The following is a 21,130-nucleotide window of genomic DNA, read 5'->3' on the forward strand; positions in this document are numbered from 1 at the left end:
TTAGGCCTTAAACCATGAGCTTGGCCTAGTCAATCTGATATACAAATTCTGACTTTCTGGGTTTAGAGGTCTTAGATATACTAGCGTTTGCATATCTCAGTCAACAGCGCAAAACCAAACACTGTAGAACAAGAGAAGCCTTCACAACTTGATAGGTTTACATATGATCAAACTACATGTAGAGAGATTCTTCTAACAGCAAGAGCAAGCAGCACGGTGAACAGCTTCTTTGGACAGCTTTTTTCAACAAGCATGCACAAATAGCTAAACTTATTCATCAAGATCATATTCCATCACTTTTTCCCAGAATTTGAGTGTCATATCTTCAGTATCAGTTTTGTACAGTGCCAGGCGGTATATTTTGAAGCTCAAGTTGCCAAGGCTGTCGTCCAATGCATTATTAGCTCTTTCTTGAGCTTTCTTCTTTTCTTCATCAGTTAAATCCACATAAAGAAGGTTCATGTGTGGCATGTAAGCTGCTTAATTACAAGTAGATGTAGATAATCACAGAAGAGAGAACTTAATTCAGTAGAATAATCAAAGAAGAGAGAACTTAATTCAGTAGAATAAATTCAGTAGAATAATCAGGCTATTACTCTTCAGTGAAGAGATCATATCAGTAATATGACAATATCTGTGGAAATTTGAATTGCAAACACTGTCTGACCCAAGAAAATGAATAAAAGTGTCGATCATCAAACTTTTTAAAAAATACTCCGTACTGTTTAAGGGAGCGGAGCACAACTAAAAAAAAAAAAAAAAAAAAAAAAAAAAAAAGGATTTAAGGTTACTGAGGCTCTCAAACTTTGATTAAAAAAACAAAAGATTTTACATTGTAGAGTTCAACATTCAGAGTGATTGTAATACAAATGCAACAATGTCCAAACTCAAGGGCATAACACAATTGATTTCAAATGACAAATGATGTAGTCCTGCAAAGAGAAATTCATATCAATGCATGCAAGAAGACTTCATACTTACGTTACAGTAATGAACAACATCCCAGCAGTAGCGTCTTCTTCAGGGTCATAGCCTCAGCTTGAACCCCGTAGACAAAATATTTTCAACAACAGTTCTGAAGAAATCGAGGGAGAGAATCTAAACGTTTATTACTTCCAAAAAAAAAATGTATTCCAAAATGATTTCTCTAGAACAAAAATAATTAAATACTATTGTATAAAACTACTTAATTCTGAAATTTGAAACCAAAAGATAGCAGAAGATCACACAAAATCAAATTACAAAAAGATTCTAAACATACTCCATATGAAATCTTCAAATGGTTATAGACTTATAGCTACAAGTAACATACAGAAGACAAAAAAAATTAAACTACTTTGTGAGATGAGGGAATGTTCAATAATTCACATACACTCTATACTTTTAAATTCGAATGGAGATCATAACTATATTATGCCAGAGTAAGTATAAGTCCTAAACGAACAAAACATAATCCAGTCAAATATACGTGCATCTCTTTTAAAGACAAAATCTTGAATAAGCAAACAAGTCACGCAACAATCCAGAATAAGCAATTGAAAAAACAGATTAAATATCATTATGTAAAAAAAGTGCATTTGGAACAGCCTGCTTACTTCTTATCTAATTATTTTCAAGTGAAACAAGTCTGCCTATAAAAGGCATTGTCTTAAAACCTTCACTTAGTAGTTAGTAGCCCATGAGCTGTGATTCTTTCGACGTTTCTGGACTCCAAATCGTACCAACCATACTCCAAACCATCTATCTGCAACAAAATTCTTCTACCATTTCTGGAGTAAACAAGAAGCCTGGCATATTTACAAATCCCATTAATTTCCGGCTGCGAAATACAAAACAACTTAACCCAAGAGTCTTTGTTTCCATACCCCTTCATTACCCATAATTCAACATTTTCAAGCACCCTTTTTGGCCATATAGCATCTATTGGATGTGAATTAGTCAAAAGACATAAACACCCACCTAACTCTACTAATAAAAACGCCGAATCAAACATATAATTATATTTGTCATCATAATTCAGGCATTTGAAGAGCGAGAAACTTTCAGTCCGAAGATCAAATCTAGCAATAGAACATTTAGGTTTGTACCGAGAAACTACATAATGTAAAGCCTCGTTAACAAGGACACCATGACAACCACGATGATAATAGAAATAGTATGGGATACCTTGGAACATTTCCATAAATTATCGTTAAAACTATACACTTGAGCTTCATTCATGGTATTATCAAGAAGTGATCCAAGCCCCTGAACAATCCTCAAAACCATCATCGTTCTTGCTATCATATCCAAACTCTAACACCCTCTTTTGCAATTTCCGTATTGGAATTTGATTGCAGGGAAGCTTACGATGGGAATTTGTAAGAGGATTGTACAAGAAGATCTCTTTTAACGAGAAGGTGGAGATGCAAACGACGCCGTTGCAGGAACCAATCAATTGAACCCTTTCGTGGGGTTTGAGGGGGTGATTGACCTCCGAAAAAGAGAAGTGGTTATGGTGGAAGTCGAGGTCGAGCTCGAAAAACTGTAGAGATGGGTAGGAGAGGAGGAGATGACGATCGGAGTTAGAAATTAGGGTTTGATTGAGGTGAATTTTGATAAAATTGGGGGATTTGATTAAGGAGTTCTAGGATTTACAGACGATTTGAAATCGGAGAGCGATTTGACTGATAATCGTGAGGCAATTATCTCAATTGGGAGTTCCGCCATTCTTGCTTCAGCTCAAGCTTAAGGGTTTAGCGGGACTTCGAGCGCGCGGTTATAAGACGGTGTTTGGTTTTTAACAAAAGATTTTATTAACGAAAAACAGTATTACAAACTAAGTAGAGTAAAGAAATTAAGAACATTACAACAAACCAAGCCAACATAGCTACTAAACTTAAAACAAGAGAGATTTGTGGTGAGCAACATGCTTGGGGGCCTTCGTGACATGGATGGATTTTGTAAAAGACTTCGTACCTGCAATAACTTGCCAAAACATAATTTACCTGTGCTTCTTGTGGCCAAAGAACAACCGAGGGACGTAAAACTGAGAATATGACATCGCCATTGAGGAGGAACTCGTACATAGAGATGGAGTCGAAACTTTGATGGAAGTAGTGAAAGAAAGGAACTGCTACCGGCAGAGGATTGCAAACCATGTGTGGGCGAGACTTGAAACTCGCAAGTCAATGAGTAGTCCTTATGGCCTAAAGCCAAGCTAGATTGGGAACCCATACTCATTCTCTCCATGAAGGTCGCTTGACCTATTGACATGACACCCAGAGTGATGGGCATCCTAGACTTCTCCTCAAAGGGAGCCCTCCAACAAGTTAAAGACTTTTGTTTGTTACGGAGTAGATGGGATTGAGAATAGGACCTTGCTAACGAAAGCTCCCAGGGCGTTGGATAAGTATTTAAAATATTAACTAAAGTGGTATTAATTTGGGAAAGCATGATAAAATCACGCATCGATTGATTTAATTAATGTTAATTTTAATTAATCTTTCTACTTTTAGCTAACTTATCCAACGCCATCGGGTGTTCTTTAGCTTTTGTCTTGAGAACAAAGAAGGGAATGAGATTGAGAATACATGGGGTAAATTCCCACTAATTTATTATCTAAGGAGGGTAGGTAATACATGGATGGATGAGAATGAGAATAAGTGAAAAATGACGTTTTGCCATTAATGAAAAGAAGGGAGGGAAAAGGTTTATAAGGGTAGTTTGTATTTTTGTTATTTACTAGTTTAAGTCCCGTGCAATGCACGCATCGATCGATCTAATTAATGTTAATTATGAATTATAATGTCGATTAAACTAATAGTAATTTTTTTAAAAAATAACGATTTGTTTGATTGAAACAAATACTTGAATTATTTCTTTTAAAAAAAAATTAACTTGAATATTATATTATATTGATATCAAAAGTTATTGATCATTAAACATTTAAAAAAAACGCAAATTTAATGATTATAGAGTTTATATAAGAATCACAAATTCTCAGGATCATTTGGGATTGTTGGATTTTCTGATTAGTTTGAGATAATTGTTGTTAAATTATTTATTGAACTTCATGTTTTGGTTTGACAGATGCGCCTGCTTCACCTATCTTTCCTAGAGATGAAAGTAATTTCTTGTTTATAATTTATGTTGATGTTGTTGTGACTATTCTATTCTTTTAATTAATCGTTAATATTTTTCAGATGTGGTGGACGTACCCCTCCTAGACACAGTGTGTTCATTACTGAATATTCTTCTAATGAGATCACAACTTGGTTACTTGAAAATGATGTTGATCTAGAACCCCGTGTTGCTAATCCACACCAGCTAGCCGTTGGACCTCAACCTCCCACACTTGTTCTAGCTGCTGATCTACACCAGGATCTACACCAGGAAGCTGCTGATCCACACCAGAAAGCATGGGACAGTGCACTTAAAGCATTAGAGTTGGCATTTGCAGCATATGAGGGTGCGCTCGCCACATTGGTGGGGGTGCTCGCAGTCATGGAAGAACTTGTTGGCCCTCAAAAGCAGAATTCACTGGTCCTCAAACTGCAGATGGTAATTTCATGAATCTAATTATTTTTTAAGAAAGTAATTCTTGATTAAAATTTGTGTTGATGTTTATACTTCCATTAACAATATTTATCCAAATTTTATTTTTCAGAAATGGGCGTTCCCACTCTTGTTTTACTATCACAAGTTGCTGATCTACACCAGGACCAACAAGCTGTTGATGCACACCAGCAAGCATGGGAGTTGTTGCTTGAATCATTTGAGCATGCACATGCAGCATTGGAGTTTAAACTTGCAGCATTGAAGAGTGCGCTTATAGCCTCGGAAAAGCTTGTTGTTCTGTTCTGTTTGCTGCACCACCAGCTTGATGCATTACTGGAGTGCTGGAGTAATCGTGTTAATAGTATTGGAGTAATAGTTTTAATAATAGTACTGGAGTATTAGTGTTAGTCATCACGGACATTCATCCTAGTGTAGCAGTTATGATATTGGAGTATGTAAAATTGACAATATATATTTATAAATAACTATATAGGCATACTTTAAATTTGTAAGGATTTCGTTAGTCAAGAGAAATATGTAAAATTGAATAAAATCGTAAATTGAATCGTATGGCATACATGAATTGTAAAATTATAAGATTTTAAGATTTAAATCAGGATTTTAATAACAATGTCGACAATGTTTATTCAAAATATACTTTGGAGAGAGATTACAAGTGTTTAAAGGTGTTAGTTAAATGTATAAATGAGGATCGGAGAATGTTTTATTTATAGGCATTCATCCTATCCTTCAACCTAAATCAAGAAGGTTCTCTAACCTTCTTAATGAAGAACATAATCTAGAAACTGACCTCCTCGAAGGTCCAACACTACACTATCCTATGTACTTAAAAGGAAAAGGAAGAGCCTAGATACATCCTACTATATATAAAAGAGCAACCTTGAATATTCTAAAGACATAATATCCCCTTTAGAATACTTTACATATGAACCTCCTATATATTTCGTGAACATTTGTAATACCCCGTATTTTTGAAACGTATTTTAATTAATTTATTAATTAATTAATTAGTATTCTCTTAAAAAGGGTATTTTAGTAATTGATTTTACTATTTGGGATTTTAGAGCCAAAATAATAATTGAATTTTGGCGCCAAAAGTATTTTAAAAACTCAATTATTATTTTTGGATTTTGGATAAGATTTATTATCCATTTATTTTATTTTAAAAACCGGATTATTTATATATATTTTAGATATTTTAACTAATCAAAAATTATATTTTAATTATTTAATTAGGAGGTCCGAATTTCCTAAATAATAAGCTATGATTTTCGGATTTCTAAGTGTAGAAAATCTGATTTTCTTAGTGAATTTATTTAGTGAATAATTGGTATTTTCTTAATTAATTATTTTATACAATATATTTTATTTACACAATTATTTTTAATTCCTTAAAACTAGCAAATGAATTCCCTAAATATCTAAAGGGAGGTCTGAAAATATGAGCTTAGGAAAGCTCAAATTTTCGGCCACCATGATGGATTTTTGGGTGATTTATTTTGGTAAATTGTATTTTCAATTATCTCCTCAAAATCTCTTATTTTTCTTAATTTTATTTTTCCATCTCACAAAGATTTGATCATCTTATTTTCCTACCTTTTATTTCTCTTGATTTTTCCCCAAGTAATCTTCCTTACCATATTATTTTTCATGACAACATACCTTCCATATTTTTTTTATACACAATCACCTTAATATCAAAACTTTCTATATTTCTTTCATTCTCTTCTCCAAGTAATTCCTTAATTCTTTTTACCATAATTCTTCCCACATTCTCTTGCCATAATTCTTGCATAAGCTAGCCTATAAATATCCCTTCATACCTCTCATATTCTTCACACCAAAATCTCAATTCTCTTCTTCTCTCTTATTCTTCTTTTTCCTAAACCTTTTCATACTTTTCTTCTCCTCTTTTCATACAAATATTATCTCGTATACCTTTGAAGCCAATTTTTGGGCACTTCTGTTCAATTTTGGGGTTTTGCTATTTCACAAAAAATTGTTCCTCTCAAAAAATCCTTGAGGTTAGGCTCAAGAATCACCCAATTCGGAGTTATATTGAAGGTGTTATGACCTCTGCAACTTCTGCCTATTCTTTCCAACGAAAATTCAATTCTCTTTAATCCTATTCCTTTATCTTCTTCATGGTTAGTTTTCTAAAATACAAATACCTATTTCAAAGCTATAATTTTATATTAAAGTATTATTTTAAAAGAGTTTTATAATCCATGCACATTAGATTTGAGTTTATGTTGTGATAACCTTATGGTTATGTTATTTGCAAGGTGTATTCGTGATTGAACTTTGAAAGTGCGAAGTATTAATTGATATTCGGAATCAAGGTTCTTTAGGTTCTTTTTGTGTGGTTTTTCTAGCAAGGATCAAGGTACGTTTAGGTGGCTAGATACCTTTGAAAGTGATTGGTTTGAATAACATGTTTTATATGATTTTATTGGTGACTGAATTAAATTGATTTGAATTATGTTTGGAGGTATTGATTTTAATATTTAATTTGTTTTTAATAAAAGTATTTTGAATGATTGATTTTTAAATCATGTTTTGAATGGTTTGAATTACTTATCGTGTTTAAATAAAGGAATTGATTTTAAAAGGGTTGTTGAATTAAATAAAAGGTTTTTCAAGGAAAAGTTATTGATTTTGAAAAGTTATTAATATGAGATTTTATTCTCAAGTATCTATTTAAAAGGTTTTGATTTTGAAAGTGTGTGGAATTATTAAAAAGAAGTTTGAATTATATTGGAATTTATTGGATATTAAAAGGATTTATTGAACCATTGAATTAATATTATTAATGCTTTATAAGCATGTTGGTAATCCCACTATGCGGATTTGGTTTATTGATAAGGCCTTGGACTTTGTATGATCGGGTCTTTCCTCAAGAATAGCCTTGTAATATAAGGAGACTAGCTTGGGGGGTGTGCACACTTGGGTGAGGAATTAGATTAAAAGAAATTGGTTCTTAATAAAGGAATTGGTTTTATTAACTATTATTTTGAATATTGAATCATTGGAATCGGTTTTAGAATAATGAGTTTGGAATTTATTGGGTTAATTATTGGAATTGATTTTTAAAGCATGTTTGCAAATAAATTGAGTTTACATCATCTTGCACTTATCATACTTAGCATAATTTGCTAACCCGTATTTCTTATTTGTTTTGATTCGCCCTGTTTACCGTAATAGTAAGCAGTGTTGACTATTTTCAGGTGGAGTCATGAATGAGCATATGGGAGTCCCGGGATTTGCTTCACCTAGTTTAGGAATGTTCGTCTTGTCTTTATTTTGAGTTCTCATAACAATGTTACTATTTTTATAAGTATTAATAAAAGAAAGTTGAGTTTCCGCTGCAAGTTTTGTTATTGAGTTAAGTATTTTGAGTAGCCTTGCATAATCAAGCGGCGGTAACACGCCCAAGTCTATCTCTACGGTATAATTATACGTATTATACTTGTACTTCCGTAGAGGGAGATTTGGGGTTGTTACAACCTTGCTTCTAGAAGTCTAGAACCATACCTTTCGTTAGATTCTACACATCTTACTACCAAACCCGTATTTCTGGACATCCCCCTCTTGGAAACTCATTACCACCATGGTATACCTTAGCCTAAAATACAATATGCCTAATAATTTGGGCCCATTTAGAGCTTATTTGGTCCTCCGAATGGCCAATTATTATGTTGCTATCAATGCAAATGGATGTTCACTATGAATACAATGCAAATGCAATGTAAAATAATGCTCTATAGGGGAAGATTCTACCAAGGCACCCATGGGCATCCCCTAGCCACAACTACAATATGATTTTCTAGTGATCCATTAGACGCCTAAAATTGATGATCGAAGGAGACGACTCATGACAACCCGCTAACAATTTCAATTTATTGGTTATTTAGTTAGTGAAAGAGTTGATTAGGGTTGCACTAACATGATAAGTTTGTTGGCGTGTGTAGGGAATTATTTCAAACATCCCACACTTGAGCCCCACTGTGATCATACACTTAAGTATGGTAGCGGGAAGGAAGCTAGAGCAAAAGAGCCGCCAACAAGTTTTAGGAACTTGTAAACCGTTCACAGGGTGAAGGTTACACCCCTTCACGATCCAAGAGATCACTAACTCCATAGTGGTCCTGAACCATGACTGAATATTCGATGATGAAGGTACAAATCCAACCTAAAAGAGATTAAACCTGCCCTAAATAGACCTCTACTTTATTCTTCTCATATTCATGTGCGCTTTCTGATTAACATACAATCAATATATTAACCCTAGACTTGTTTAATCTATGTTAGTTGAATATTAATGAACAAACAAATCTATTATCGACGATCACTTGAATTAAAATCATATTAGCCTAAAATCAAATTATTAATTATCTTATTAAGTGTGATTTCAAGTATAAATTTCCTTTAAACCTATAAGAGAGGGCGTGATCAAGCAATAACAATAATATCAAGCAACATATAAATTATTGATACAACAAATCATCATTATAATAATAATATTCTCATCAAAGCATTATATTAGCAAGATCCTAGGCATGATACTAAAATGATTAATAACAAATCCTAGCATGTCGCTAAACAATAAAGATCAAAACTTTATTTCTAACATGATGCTAACATGCATGATATAAGAAATAGGAAGCAATCTAAGCATGATACCAAAAACATACATGATATTAGAAATATTAGTTAATACCCTAAACATGATACTAGGAATCATAAAGACATCCTAATATGATACTAGGAATTAAAACAATATTAACATGCTTTCTAAAGATATATAACAATGAAATTACTTACTTTTTTGTCTCATACCTCTTTCTATCAAAACAATATACACGTTAGTAACTTCAATGAAAATATTAAATCAAACGATTAAATTAAATAATTGAAATAGGGATTTGGGACCAAACCCTCAGAAATTATCAACCTTTCACGTCTTAGGCGAAGACAACTTCGAGCTTGGCTAGGTGTATCTAAGTCTCGTGATGGAGGAATGTTGTATTTGAAAAGGGAAGGCTTAGAAAGAGGGAGAAAGAACAAGCTTCTAGCTTTGAGAGATAGAATAGAAAGATGATTGTTGATGATTGTTGGTGATTAAAACAGAGGAAATTGACCCTATTTATAAAGAGAAATATTCGAAAACGATTAGAAAAGAGTTAGAATTCGAATCGGAGTAAAATCCCTTTTGACACGGCAAGATAAAAAGTATCGCGGAGCGATAGGACCATTGCGGCGCGGTGGAATTATCGCGGCGCGATGAAAACAGTTTTTTTTTACGGATTTTGTTTTTATCATATCATTTGATCCAAAAGTCAAAATAAGTCATATAATATTTCGTTGGAAAACTCTTCAAGTCTAATTTCCAACACAATTAAAATCAGATTAAAATCTTTTGTAGAATAAAAGATATGGCCGAAATAGTGAAAGGGTGTTAGTTTTGGATAGAGTTTTGTATTTCTTTCATATCTTTTTCATTATAACTCGGAATTAATATTATAATATATCATTGGAAAGATAATTTCAAGATCTATCCAACAATTTAAGATTTGGATAAAAATTATGAGGCACAAAGATAATATCTGACTATCTTTGAACGCCTTTCATTTCAAATAGAATTAGAACTTTCAAAAAGAGAAGTTTTATTCAACTTCAAACTCTTTGATCTTATCTTTTCAAAAAGGATAATTAAGATCTTTTAGAAACTAATAGAAGCTTCTAATTAATCCTAATTGATTTAGAAATATAATTAAGATTAATGGACCCTCCACATGATCATTGGGTCGCACATCAAACTCGTGTAGACTCAGCTTAGTATTTTGACCATAACTTCCTCAATATTCATCGGAATTAAGCTTATAATATATCGTTGGAAAGGCCTTTTCAAGTCTCATCCAACTACATAATTATTGGATCTGTATTATGGACCAAACTAAATTGTATTGGACGTTTTTATAAATAGGATACGAAATGAAATATTTTCGAAAATAGAAAGAAATATTTTATTAAAAACAATTTAGAAAACAGAAGAATTCATGAGAATCTTCAACATTTCACCTCGCTTGATATCAATAACGTGAAAAGTACTCGTCACTGAATTTGGTTTTTTGGGGAGACACAATTTGGTGTCTACAGCGTGCGTATTGGGTTAAGTTTTCATTTATTCTATTCAAGAAATGAAATGACCGAAAAGAAGACAAAACAACAACCTCTTAGGAGGACATATAAGTTCATTAGTCTGATGAACAAGTACATTGTTTAATCACTTTAATGTTTATCAAGAATTGCAATTTTGTTATCCTGGGTTTAGTGGGTAGTAAAGTAATAATGTAATATATATTCACATGTATTTGTTGTTGAGGGGCTATTAGATGGATTTTTTGGTTTTAATTATTATTACTCCGTAATAGTGGACTTGATTATTTTTTATTAGTTGGTGCAATTTAGCCAGATACACGAGAAGTGAGGAGATGTGGTGAAAATTGGTTCCTTTGCGACATAGATATTAAAATTTCATTTTAAATCTTAAAATTTTTCAATTATTCATGAATGTCCATACTTCGATTTACATTTCTATTCCATTTTACATGTTTCTCTTAACTAGTGAAAACCTTACAAGTTTCAAACATGCCTATAAAGTTATTTATAAATATAAATTGTCAATGATTGGTTTCTTAGTGAGCAATTGAATAACTGTAATACCCCGTAATTTTAAATATTTTTTTAATTAATTTAATTTAAAAAGAATATTTTAGTAATTTTATATTATTTAAATATAAGAGAAATTAAATTTTCAAATTTAGGCATCAAAATATTGGAGTAGATATAACTATTTTATCACTTTTGGATTTTAAAGTTTTATTTAATTATTTTTGGATTTTAATTTAGTAATGTCTAATTTAATAATTCATCACTTAATAATATTCCAAAATTTATTTATCTACACTATATAATTTAGTTTGGTGTTTTATGAATTTATAAATTAATTTTCAGATTTTATTTATTTAATTTTGGATTTATGGATTAATTAAATCAAATTGTTGATTATTATCTTAAAAATTCCGAAAATTAAATATTAATTATGAAAAATATTTTCTGATTTTTAAAATGATTTTATCTCTTGGAATCAAGTTTTTTAATTAATAATTTTGAAATATATTGAGCTTTTTATTGTCTTTTTACCTTGCAAGTCAAAATTAATCATTTTTAGTTTATAAAACTTATCTAGCTTTAAATTCTTGGTCATGATAATTGTTAAATTATATCTTATTAATCTTAAATTTTCATATTTTATAGAGTTATTTTCAGATTTTAAACTAATTAGTTATTGAATTTCCAAATTAATTATGATTTACGATTTTATTATTATTAACGATTTTATTATTATTATTATTAAAAAATGTGGATGACGAAAATATTAGAAAACAATAAGATTTTATGGATACTAGTTTTGTGCCCGTGCGATGCCCGGGTTGTTTATTGAATTTTAAGATAAATTTTTAATCTATATGTCAAATTTTAAAATGTATTATTGATACAAAATTAGTTAAAAATTGATGTGTTTTGTGACGATTTAAACTATGTAATAGGCATGTAATGACTAATAATAATAATATTGGTGAAAAACATTTATTAACCCGTAACTTGAAATAATGACCCTATCCGAAATGGCTCGTGATCCGACCTGACAGGTTTACACATAGTAATAAAATTATATTAGATTGTGAAGTATATTATTTTAATTGATTGGAATATATTGTACATTTTGAACTAATTCTTTCGCTCCAAAAAAATATTATGGTACAAAAAATAAATTTATTTGATAATTTATGAGAGTTATAATCTAATTAATTTTTGAATAAAATTTGTACATATGAAATATTGGTACTTTATTGAAAATAAAACTCTTAATTAACAATTTTATCCTAAAATTTCTATCCAAATTTGATTGAAAATAGAATTCTAAACTAACTTTTTTATTCTACAAAATGAATTCTATATAAATCTCTCCTACATGGCGCGACACTTGGCGAAAAGTTGGAACGCCAAGTGTCATTGTCTCGTCGCCTGACAAAAAGTTTAGCTTTATATATTAGTTATATGATATGTTTGTTTATTATAGAAAAATACGTATTATAAATATATGAAAGATATGTTAAAATATTTTCATTGAATGCATATAGAATATACAACGTATATAGTTTCCAAATTAAAAGTTAAATATTATAGGATTAGAAATTAATATTCATGAAATTTTGCAATAAAAAAAAAAGTAATAGTGGTGGGAATTTTTTTTTTATTATATTATAACATTATAAGTGTCATGTCAGATTCGCCTTTAGTATTATGTTATTGATTGATTGATTCCCCCATCTATTCTCATCCACTAACCAAACAAAGTATTACCATATTTTTATGTATTTCAAACTATCAATTCCCAATTCCATTGATCAGTGACCAGGAAGTCTGTTGAAGTCCTTTGAGTCTTTGACAACCACTCTTTCCCGTGAAACTTTTCACATTTTAATCCCCAAACTCTTATTCCCACATTCCAAACGCTCGATAAGTGTGATACATACCAAAACATAAATAAATCAATAAATTTAAAATTGTAAACCAGGGGTGAAATGATCCTTTCATCTAATAAATAAATGACAATTTTTTTTTTTTGAGTAATTAATGACAACTCATCAACTTTAAATTGTAAATCAACCTATTCCGTAATTAATTAGGCCTTCCTAACAAAAAAAAAAAAAAAAACTTGGCCTTCCTCAGCAAGCATGCCCTTTTTTTTTTTTTTTTTTTTTTTTTTTTTTTTAAAGCACCTAAAGGACAACTATATCAATAAATTAGAAAAAGCAACATCAAGAACACAAGGCGGGATTCCATTATTCCATAGTAGGCCAACTTCACATTAACTAGGCCTTCCTCAGCAAGCATGCCACATTTGATATAAGTATGAAAAATTTGTTAGAAAACCCTTTTAAAAGTTTTTTTTGTTAAAAAAAATAAACACATTCATTTTTTTTTTTGGCTAAAGAAACATGTTTACTTAATTACTCTCTATTTCCTCCCATTTCTTCTAATTACCCTTTGATAATTATTTCATAATTTAATTATTTAATAAAAAAAAAATACCACCACCCCCCAACCACCCATCCCCTGGCAGCAACCCCCACCCCTATCAGACCTGCCGTCCAGATCCCCCTACCCCCAACGATCTACCTCCCTTCGAAGCACCACCTCCCTATGAAGCAAACAAGTAAGAGCAAGCAATTTTCAAATTTTGGCTTTAATTTACTCAAACATGCTCAAATCAAGAACATATCAATCGCAATTTGCTTCTAAATCACCCTAGTATCACATACTTACATAGTCAAATCCTAAATAAACAAGCGTCAATTGCAAGCAAAATGCACAAAACTCTTAAATCGAGTTTTCTAGGGTTTTTGGACAAATTAATCGCAAAATTTGAGATAATCATAATATAAATTAAAATTGAAACAAAAATACATTGGTTATGGGCCTGGACAACTTGATTTGAAGCTTCCTAGAAGATCCTTGCAAATTTTGGTAGCGAGTTTGAGAGTATTTGAGGGAGAAATGAGAGTAAGAAGTTCGAAGGGAGGTGGTGGTTGCCGGCAGGATAAGGGGGAAAGGGAGGGTCGGCCGGCGAAAGAGGTAGGTCTCCGACTTGCTAGGGTGGGGCCGTAGAGCTGTCAAAAGCTGACCCGACCTGAAATACCGACCCGAACCTGATTATTAAGCGACCCTTCTGAACCCGGAAAAATGGTGCCCTGAACCCGATCTGACCCGACCTGAAACCAACCCTAGACCCGAGTTAACCCGAGTATTTGAGACCCGAACATGAACCGACCTAGAGCTGACCCAATTCAAATATAACCCATAAATTATTGACTTGAACCGAACCCGACCTAAACCAAAATTTACCCAAACCTATTTTAACCTATCAAAACCCGAATTTAACCCGGCCTATTATTAACCCGATCCGAATTTAACCCGACTTGTTATTAAACCGACCCGAATTTAACCCGACTTGTTATTATCCCGACCCGAATTTTACCAGACCTATTACTAACCTGACCCGAAATTCAACCCGATTTGGTATTCATAACTTGACTTGAAATCAACACGACTTGTTATTGATCCAAACCAAATTCAACCCGAACTGTTCCTAACCCATTTCGAACTCAACCTAACCTGTTATTGGCTTGACCCGATTTCAAATCACCTTAAATTCAATTTAGCCAACCTTATTAATATTGATCAAAGTATAGTTATATAGTTACGTTGTCACTTATTGTATATCTTATCTAAACTTATTTTAACTAATTAGCTCAAATTTAAACTTATCTGAAATTATTTCTCTTACTATAAATGAAAAATTGATAATGATTAAACGTGAACGTCGTTACATGAACTGTCAACAAACCGACCCAAAAAATGTACATGAACCCTATTTGACCTGACATGAAATCAACTCGAAACCCAGATTAACCTAATATTTGAGACTCAAAACAGAACATGACCCAACTTGAAAATGACCCGAATTGATTGTAGCAAATTATTAACTTGAATCGAACTCGACTTGGAAAATTATTGACTTGAACCGAACCCGACTCAAACTTGAGAATGACCCGACCTAATTATAACTTGCAAATTATTGACTTGAACCGTACCCGACTCGAACCCGAGAATGACCCTAACCCATTTTAACCCGTGAAAACTCGAATTAAACCCGACCTATTATTCACCAAACCCGAATGTAACCCGATTTAATTAAACCCGACCCAAACCGAATAAAATGTATGACCCGACATGACCCGACTCAAGCATGACCCAACCCGAACCCGACCTGCATAGATTACGACATTAACCCGAATTGGCCCGACCAGAGTGACCCGACACACACTTAGGTGACCCAAACCCGAGCCGTTTACCCAAATTGACAAGTCTAGGTGGGGGTATCTAGGCAGTGGGTCCGTTGGGGGAGAGATTTGCTGCCAAGGGAGAGGGTGGTTTGCAGGTGGTGGGGTTTTTTTTTATATATATAAATTAAATTAAATAATTAGGTGGATCAGAGGGTAATTAGAGAGTAAATATTGGAGGGTAATTAAGTAAACAGGTTTCTTGTTGCCAAAAAAATGAACGTGGTGGTTTGTTTAAAAAAAAAACCAAAAACTTTTAAAAGGTTTTTTCTGACAAATTTTCTTACAAATATTTATAAATTACTCCGTATTTTTTTTATATTATTAACTAAATACTCCCATTGTTTTAAAATAAATGTCCCATTTCCATTTTAATCATTATTCATAAAAGTCACTTTGATCAATATTAATGATTTGTAAATAAAGATTTTTTTTTTGTTATACAATAAGTCTTGTGTAAGGCGGGTGTACGTTAGTTTTATTGTAAGACGGTCAGTTTGTGCGTAACTTTAACTATTTTTATGATAAATTTAGCCCAGACCTTAGACAGTAACTTTTAATTTGTCGTTGGTTGGAATTTTATTTTAATGTGTAATTTCTTATAGATTCATGATTATATACTATAAAGGCTAATATGATTAATTTAATACATTATAAGTTTTTTTTAGGATATAATTTATTATTTAAAAAATAATCACTTTTGTAGAATAAAGAGTACTTTAAATACTTTTATAATAAGGTGATAGTTTTAACCCGTTTTACAATAAATTAACATACACCTGCCTTTTTGGAGATTTTGTGTTTGCTATATAGGTACTTGTTAGAAGTTAAAATTCTTCATTGTATTGTTTTTGTTGATTTATACTTTTATTAGTCTTTCTCAAAAAAAAAAAAAATATATATATATATATATTACTAGTCAAAAGTTTTAAAATTGCATATGTGACTAGTTTGATAGGGACATTTATTTTGAAATAAAGGGACCACGAGTACTTAGCTAACATTATGGATCCAGTCATCAACATATGCTAAAATCATCACGTTAAACTCGTCCCTTGATATAAAAGCCTACTCTTGATTTTAGGGTCAAACTTTAAAAAATTTGACACTTATTATTATTATTATTATTTTTATTATAATTAGTTGATATTTTACCTTGTACTGTAATGAATTTGAGCTAATTAGTTAATATTTTACCTTATACAGTAGTAGATAAAATGAGATTACTCTTATGAATAAACCATATCATGATAAAAAATAATTTTGATGAATGATCATCAAGTTGAATTGCTACTCCATATTTTTAACGGAAATTTCACCAAATGTCCTTGAGTTATTTTTTTATTCATCATATACCCATGAAAATTTTCAAATTCACCATATGCTCCTAAGTTTACAAAAATTGTTACAAAATCTAAATGACTAACAGACGTTAACTACGTTAGTCATTTAGGCTTAATTTTCCATGTGGCAGCTTATCATTGGCTGCTATTTATATTATTTTAATTTTAAAATAAATATTTAATTAATTATCAAAAAATAAAACAAATAAAAAAAATAAAAAACCCACCAACCACCAGCCCAGTCCTCGGCCGCCACCCTGTACCTGCTGGCGCAGATTTTGCCTGAACCCCCGCGCCGGCGCCACTGCCACCGCCAACTCGACACCCCACTAGCCGAAACCCTTGAACCACCAATTCCCCAAACCTAAACCGCCGCCTCCTCTCTATTTTGAAAACCCTTCCTCTCCCTACCGTCGGCACCCAAACTCCCATCACCGGGCCGGTGAACCAAAATCGCCACTTCCGCTGCCACCTCCATCCCCTGAACCACCTCAACGAAACCCCAAAATAAAAAACCCCAAAATCAAAACCCTAGATTTTGATTTTTAGGGTTTCGATTTTGGGGTTTAACGGTTTCGGGCTAGTGGTTTTCGGCTAAGGTAGGCGGCAGTGACGTCGAGGATGAGACTTGGGTTGCCGGCAAGCAGGTTTTGGGGTGGTTGTTTGATGTTCCGCTAAGGTGGAAAGGAGTTTTTGTGGTTCAACAAGAAGGAGAGGGTATGGTGGTTTGGGGAACGAGCGGGCAATAGCACAGGGCTAAAGGTAAGGCGTCGTCGGCGCGGTGAGGAGGCGACGGTGACGGTGAGGCTAGGCTGGGTATTGCTGTGTCGGTTTTGGGGAGATGGCTGGGCTAAGGTGGCTCGTCGGTGGTGGTTAGAGGTGGTGTTTGTTTTGTTTTTTTTTTTTTGGAAAATTTTTTAAGCTATTTTTATAAGATTTAATTTATTAATTTAAATAATAACCAATAACATGCTTCCACGTGGCATAATTAACCCTAATGACAAACGAACTTAACAGCCGTTAGTCATTAAGGGTGTTTGGTGACATTTTTGTTAAACTCAAGGATATATGGTGAATTTGAAAATTTTCATGGGAATATGGTGAATAAAAAAATAACTCAAGGACATTTGGTGAAATATCCATATTTTTAAATTATAACCGTTCTTTCCTTTTTTTTTTTTTGAAGAAAAAATTATAACAATTCTTTCGATATATTTCAAAATTTTTATGTGTAATTATTTAGTTACACTCTCAATGTTTTCCCAATTCACCATCTTACTTTGGGGTTGGGGATTCCTCATCCTCCTCCGGCCCTCACTCATTAAGAGCCTAGTTTGATAACTTAGGTGGATCCGAGTTGAAACCGTCAAATTATCATTAGATACGTTGACCCTTGCTTTATAATTAATGTGTGGTTGGGTGTATGATGCATTCGTAAAGAATAATAGGTATATTTAAAAGAATATGGGCGAAAAAAAGAACATTATACACATTTATAAAGAACGCGAGCATAATATCATGTTCTTTGAATTTGATTATTATGTTCTTTAATGTATGTACATAAAAAAAAATGTTAAATTCAACCACCTAAGTAACTATGAAAAAGAACATGTTCTTTAATGTATTATCATGTACTTTTTATAAAGACTTTATGTTCTTTGTCTAGAGGTGACCAACGTTAGCTCGACTCGCTAGCCTAGCCTGACCCGACCCAGGCAGAATTTTTCGGACCAAAATCAGTTTTATTTTTATTTTTTTAATTATTTATTTATTTATTTTTGGTGGGTTTGGGAATGCGTTTTAATTGATTTTTTTGGCCTAACGCGAAAAGCCCGCACAACCAGATTATTTTGGGCGAGTTTGGGCACAACAATTCCGACCTGAAACTTGGCCCGATCCCTGCCCGGCCTGAGAAGTGGTGATATTGTTTACCTCGTCCCGACCCACCCAATGATTACCTCTATATTTGAAACATAGTTCTTTTTCAAACACATTCAACCACGTGAGTAACCATGAAAAATAACATGTAATTTATTGTATTATCATATTTTTTTTGTAAAGAATTTATGTTCTTTGTAATATCATATTCTATGTCAAACACAAACATGTTCTTTTGTCAAACACTGATTTGTTCTTTTTCAAACACTAGTATGTTTTTTTTTTTTTTCGCCCATGATCTTTAAAATATGTCAAATGTTTTTTCCAGATGCACTATACTATTTTCACTTTATAATGGTAGAAGATGATTACATAATATCCGAGTTTTATTAATACATATATGACCCTCGGCATGATTTCATTATCTGTAAAACTTAGGCCTTTAATTAAAAAAACAAAAAACAAAAAACAGATTTAAGGTTGTAGAGTTCAACATTCAGAGTAATGTAATACAAATGCCACATTGTCCAAAGTGAGCTTTTGAATGTACAAAAAGCTACAGCAATCAATAATGTATTTCGCAATGACAGTAACTCAAGATTGCCTAGAATTCATAATTTGCACAGAATATAAATTAACAAGGATAAATGATCAAATAACCAGAAAGTTAATACATGCCAATAGATTGCAGAGTATAGAAGTATCTGAACAGCATTGTTCTGTAACTTCTGAACTCTGCTTTTCTTCCTGTTTTGAACTTTTTATTAGGAAGCGGTTTCAAGGCATTAAAAACAATAGTTTAAGTAAAATTTTATATTCATCTTCTTAAGATTAATAAGCCAACTTAACAAATTAAGTGAAGATACAGATATTTTGCCCATTAAAACTACTGCTGTATGAAATAATACCAATATACTATAGAGAATATACATTTATCTCATCTAAAACTTAACCATATCCATCAATTTAATTAAAATTAATAGGAAGCAGTATCCAATTCAACTTACGTGTGGTGCGATTATAACTAAAATGTCCACAGCAATGATCACTAATTTCAACTATCTGTAAAATTAAATCAATAAACATTCTAAGTCAGATATTAATCATATTATGGACTATGGACTAATGTTGCTCTATTACAACTTAAACTCACAATTTTAAGATCTAATATTAATAATAATGATTTTCTAATAAAAGACCAACTCAATTGATTGCCTTGAAAATGATCATTCTCAAGAAAATGATTGCCTTGAAAATGACCATTCTCAAGAAAAGTTCCATATAAACCAATCAATCAACTTTCAATTGAATAAATTGCATTTTTCAATTTTTTAAAGTCACCTGAATCATCTTCACCAAATTAAAAAAAAAAGTCACCTGAATCATAAACAAAAAAGCAACAATATCCAACATCACAGATTATCTACCAAACTCTTCAATCAACTGAAATACTTGTATTTCTAACGACTACTTCCTTGGTTCCTCCGTTTTCTTCAATTAAAATAGGTATATAAAAATTACGTTTGTCAATGTACAACTTTTCACTAACCTCTATCTTTTGGCAAAAATTTAAATGTGAATACTACTTATGTTGTTTTTCTAATCACAAAAGACATGTAATATAATAACTAGGGTAAAAGTCAAAATATTACGATTTAAACGAGGACGTACCTGAGGGGTGGTGTCAAGGAGGAGGTAAACACACTGATAAAAGAAAGTTCCAGTGGAGACGCCTCTACCATGAGCAGTATACGCCTTCAACCCTTTACACGCTGATTTAAATTTATCAACTGCATCTTCTGGATTCAGTGTGATGGCCCCTACAACAGTAACATGAGGATCAAAATCAGGACCGTTAAATTCTGATCGGAGGGAGTTCATCACATTTTTCACCCTCTGCTTCACATCTTCTGATGGAAGTCCCCACACCGAAAACACTTCTGTTTGGGTCGCCATTTCTTTCTCTCTACAGATTTGACTCTTTTTTTTTTTTTTTTTCTTTTTCTTAGGAATTTGTTTGAGTGTTATTGGGATTTTGAGGATTGTTATGAAGAAATTGGGGAATTTGTTCTGATTAGCAAGTGGAAAATTGAATATTTGGGTTTGTTATTTTTTAATTTGATGGTCAAGTCTTTTTTTATTTTGAATTTTGTGATTCGGTGGATGTGCTGTTATGTTTGTTTGTCCCATTCCTTCGCATGTTCTACGTATATGCTGCTTTTGATCCACTCTAGACCTAATCATGGGCCGGATTGGGATGGGATGGGCTGGGCTTTGTGAAAAACTTAACCCATTTCGAGCCAAAGATTTGGGCCGATTCGTCTTAATCATTAGTCTCATTACTCATCCACTTCTTTGAGGCTTTTTAATTTTTAT

General features: G+C 32.3%; 1 protein-coding gene across 1 annotated transcript; it reads right to left on the minus strand.

The window, feature by feature from the left end:
• Positions 1-254: 254 nt before the first annotated feature.
• Positions 255-20,905, minus strand: LOC145579258 (cyclic phosphodiesterase-like). The gene is made up of 3 exons (XM_081636504.1): positions 20,422-20,905; positions 19,762-19,812; positions 255-476 (listed from the first exon to the last, which is right to left on the minus strand). Exons 1-3 carry the CDS (start codon positions 20,708-20,710, stop codon positions 271-273), a joined length of 546 nt encoding a protein of 181 aa, XP_081492630.1. The 5' UTR covers positions 20,711-20,905; the 3' UTR covers positions 255-270.
• Between the last annotated feature and the right edge of the window lie 225 nt (positions 20,906-21,130).

The sequence above is a fragment of the Chenopodium album genome, chromosome 14 (assembly GCF_948465745.1).
Source record: "Chenopodium album chromosome 14, dcCheAlbu1.1, whole genome shotgun sequence".
NCBI classification, from domain to species: Eukaryota; Viridiplantae; Streptophyta; class Magnoliopsida; order Caryophyllales; family Amaranthaceae; genus Chenopodium; species Chenopodium album.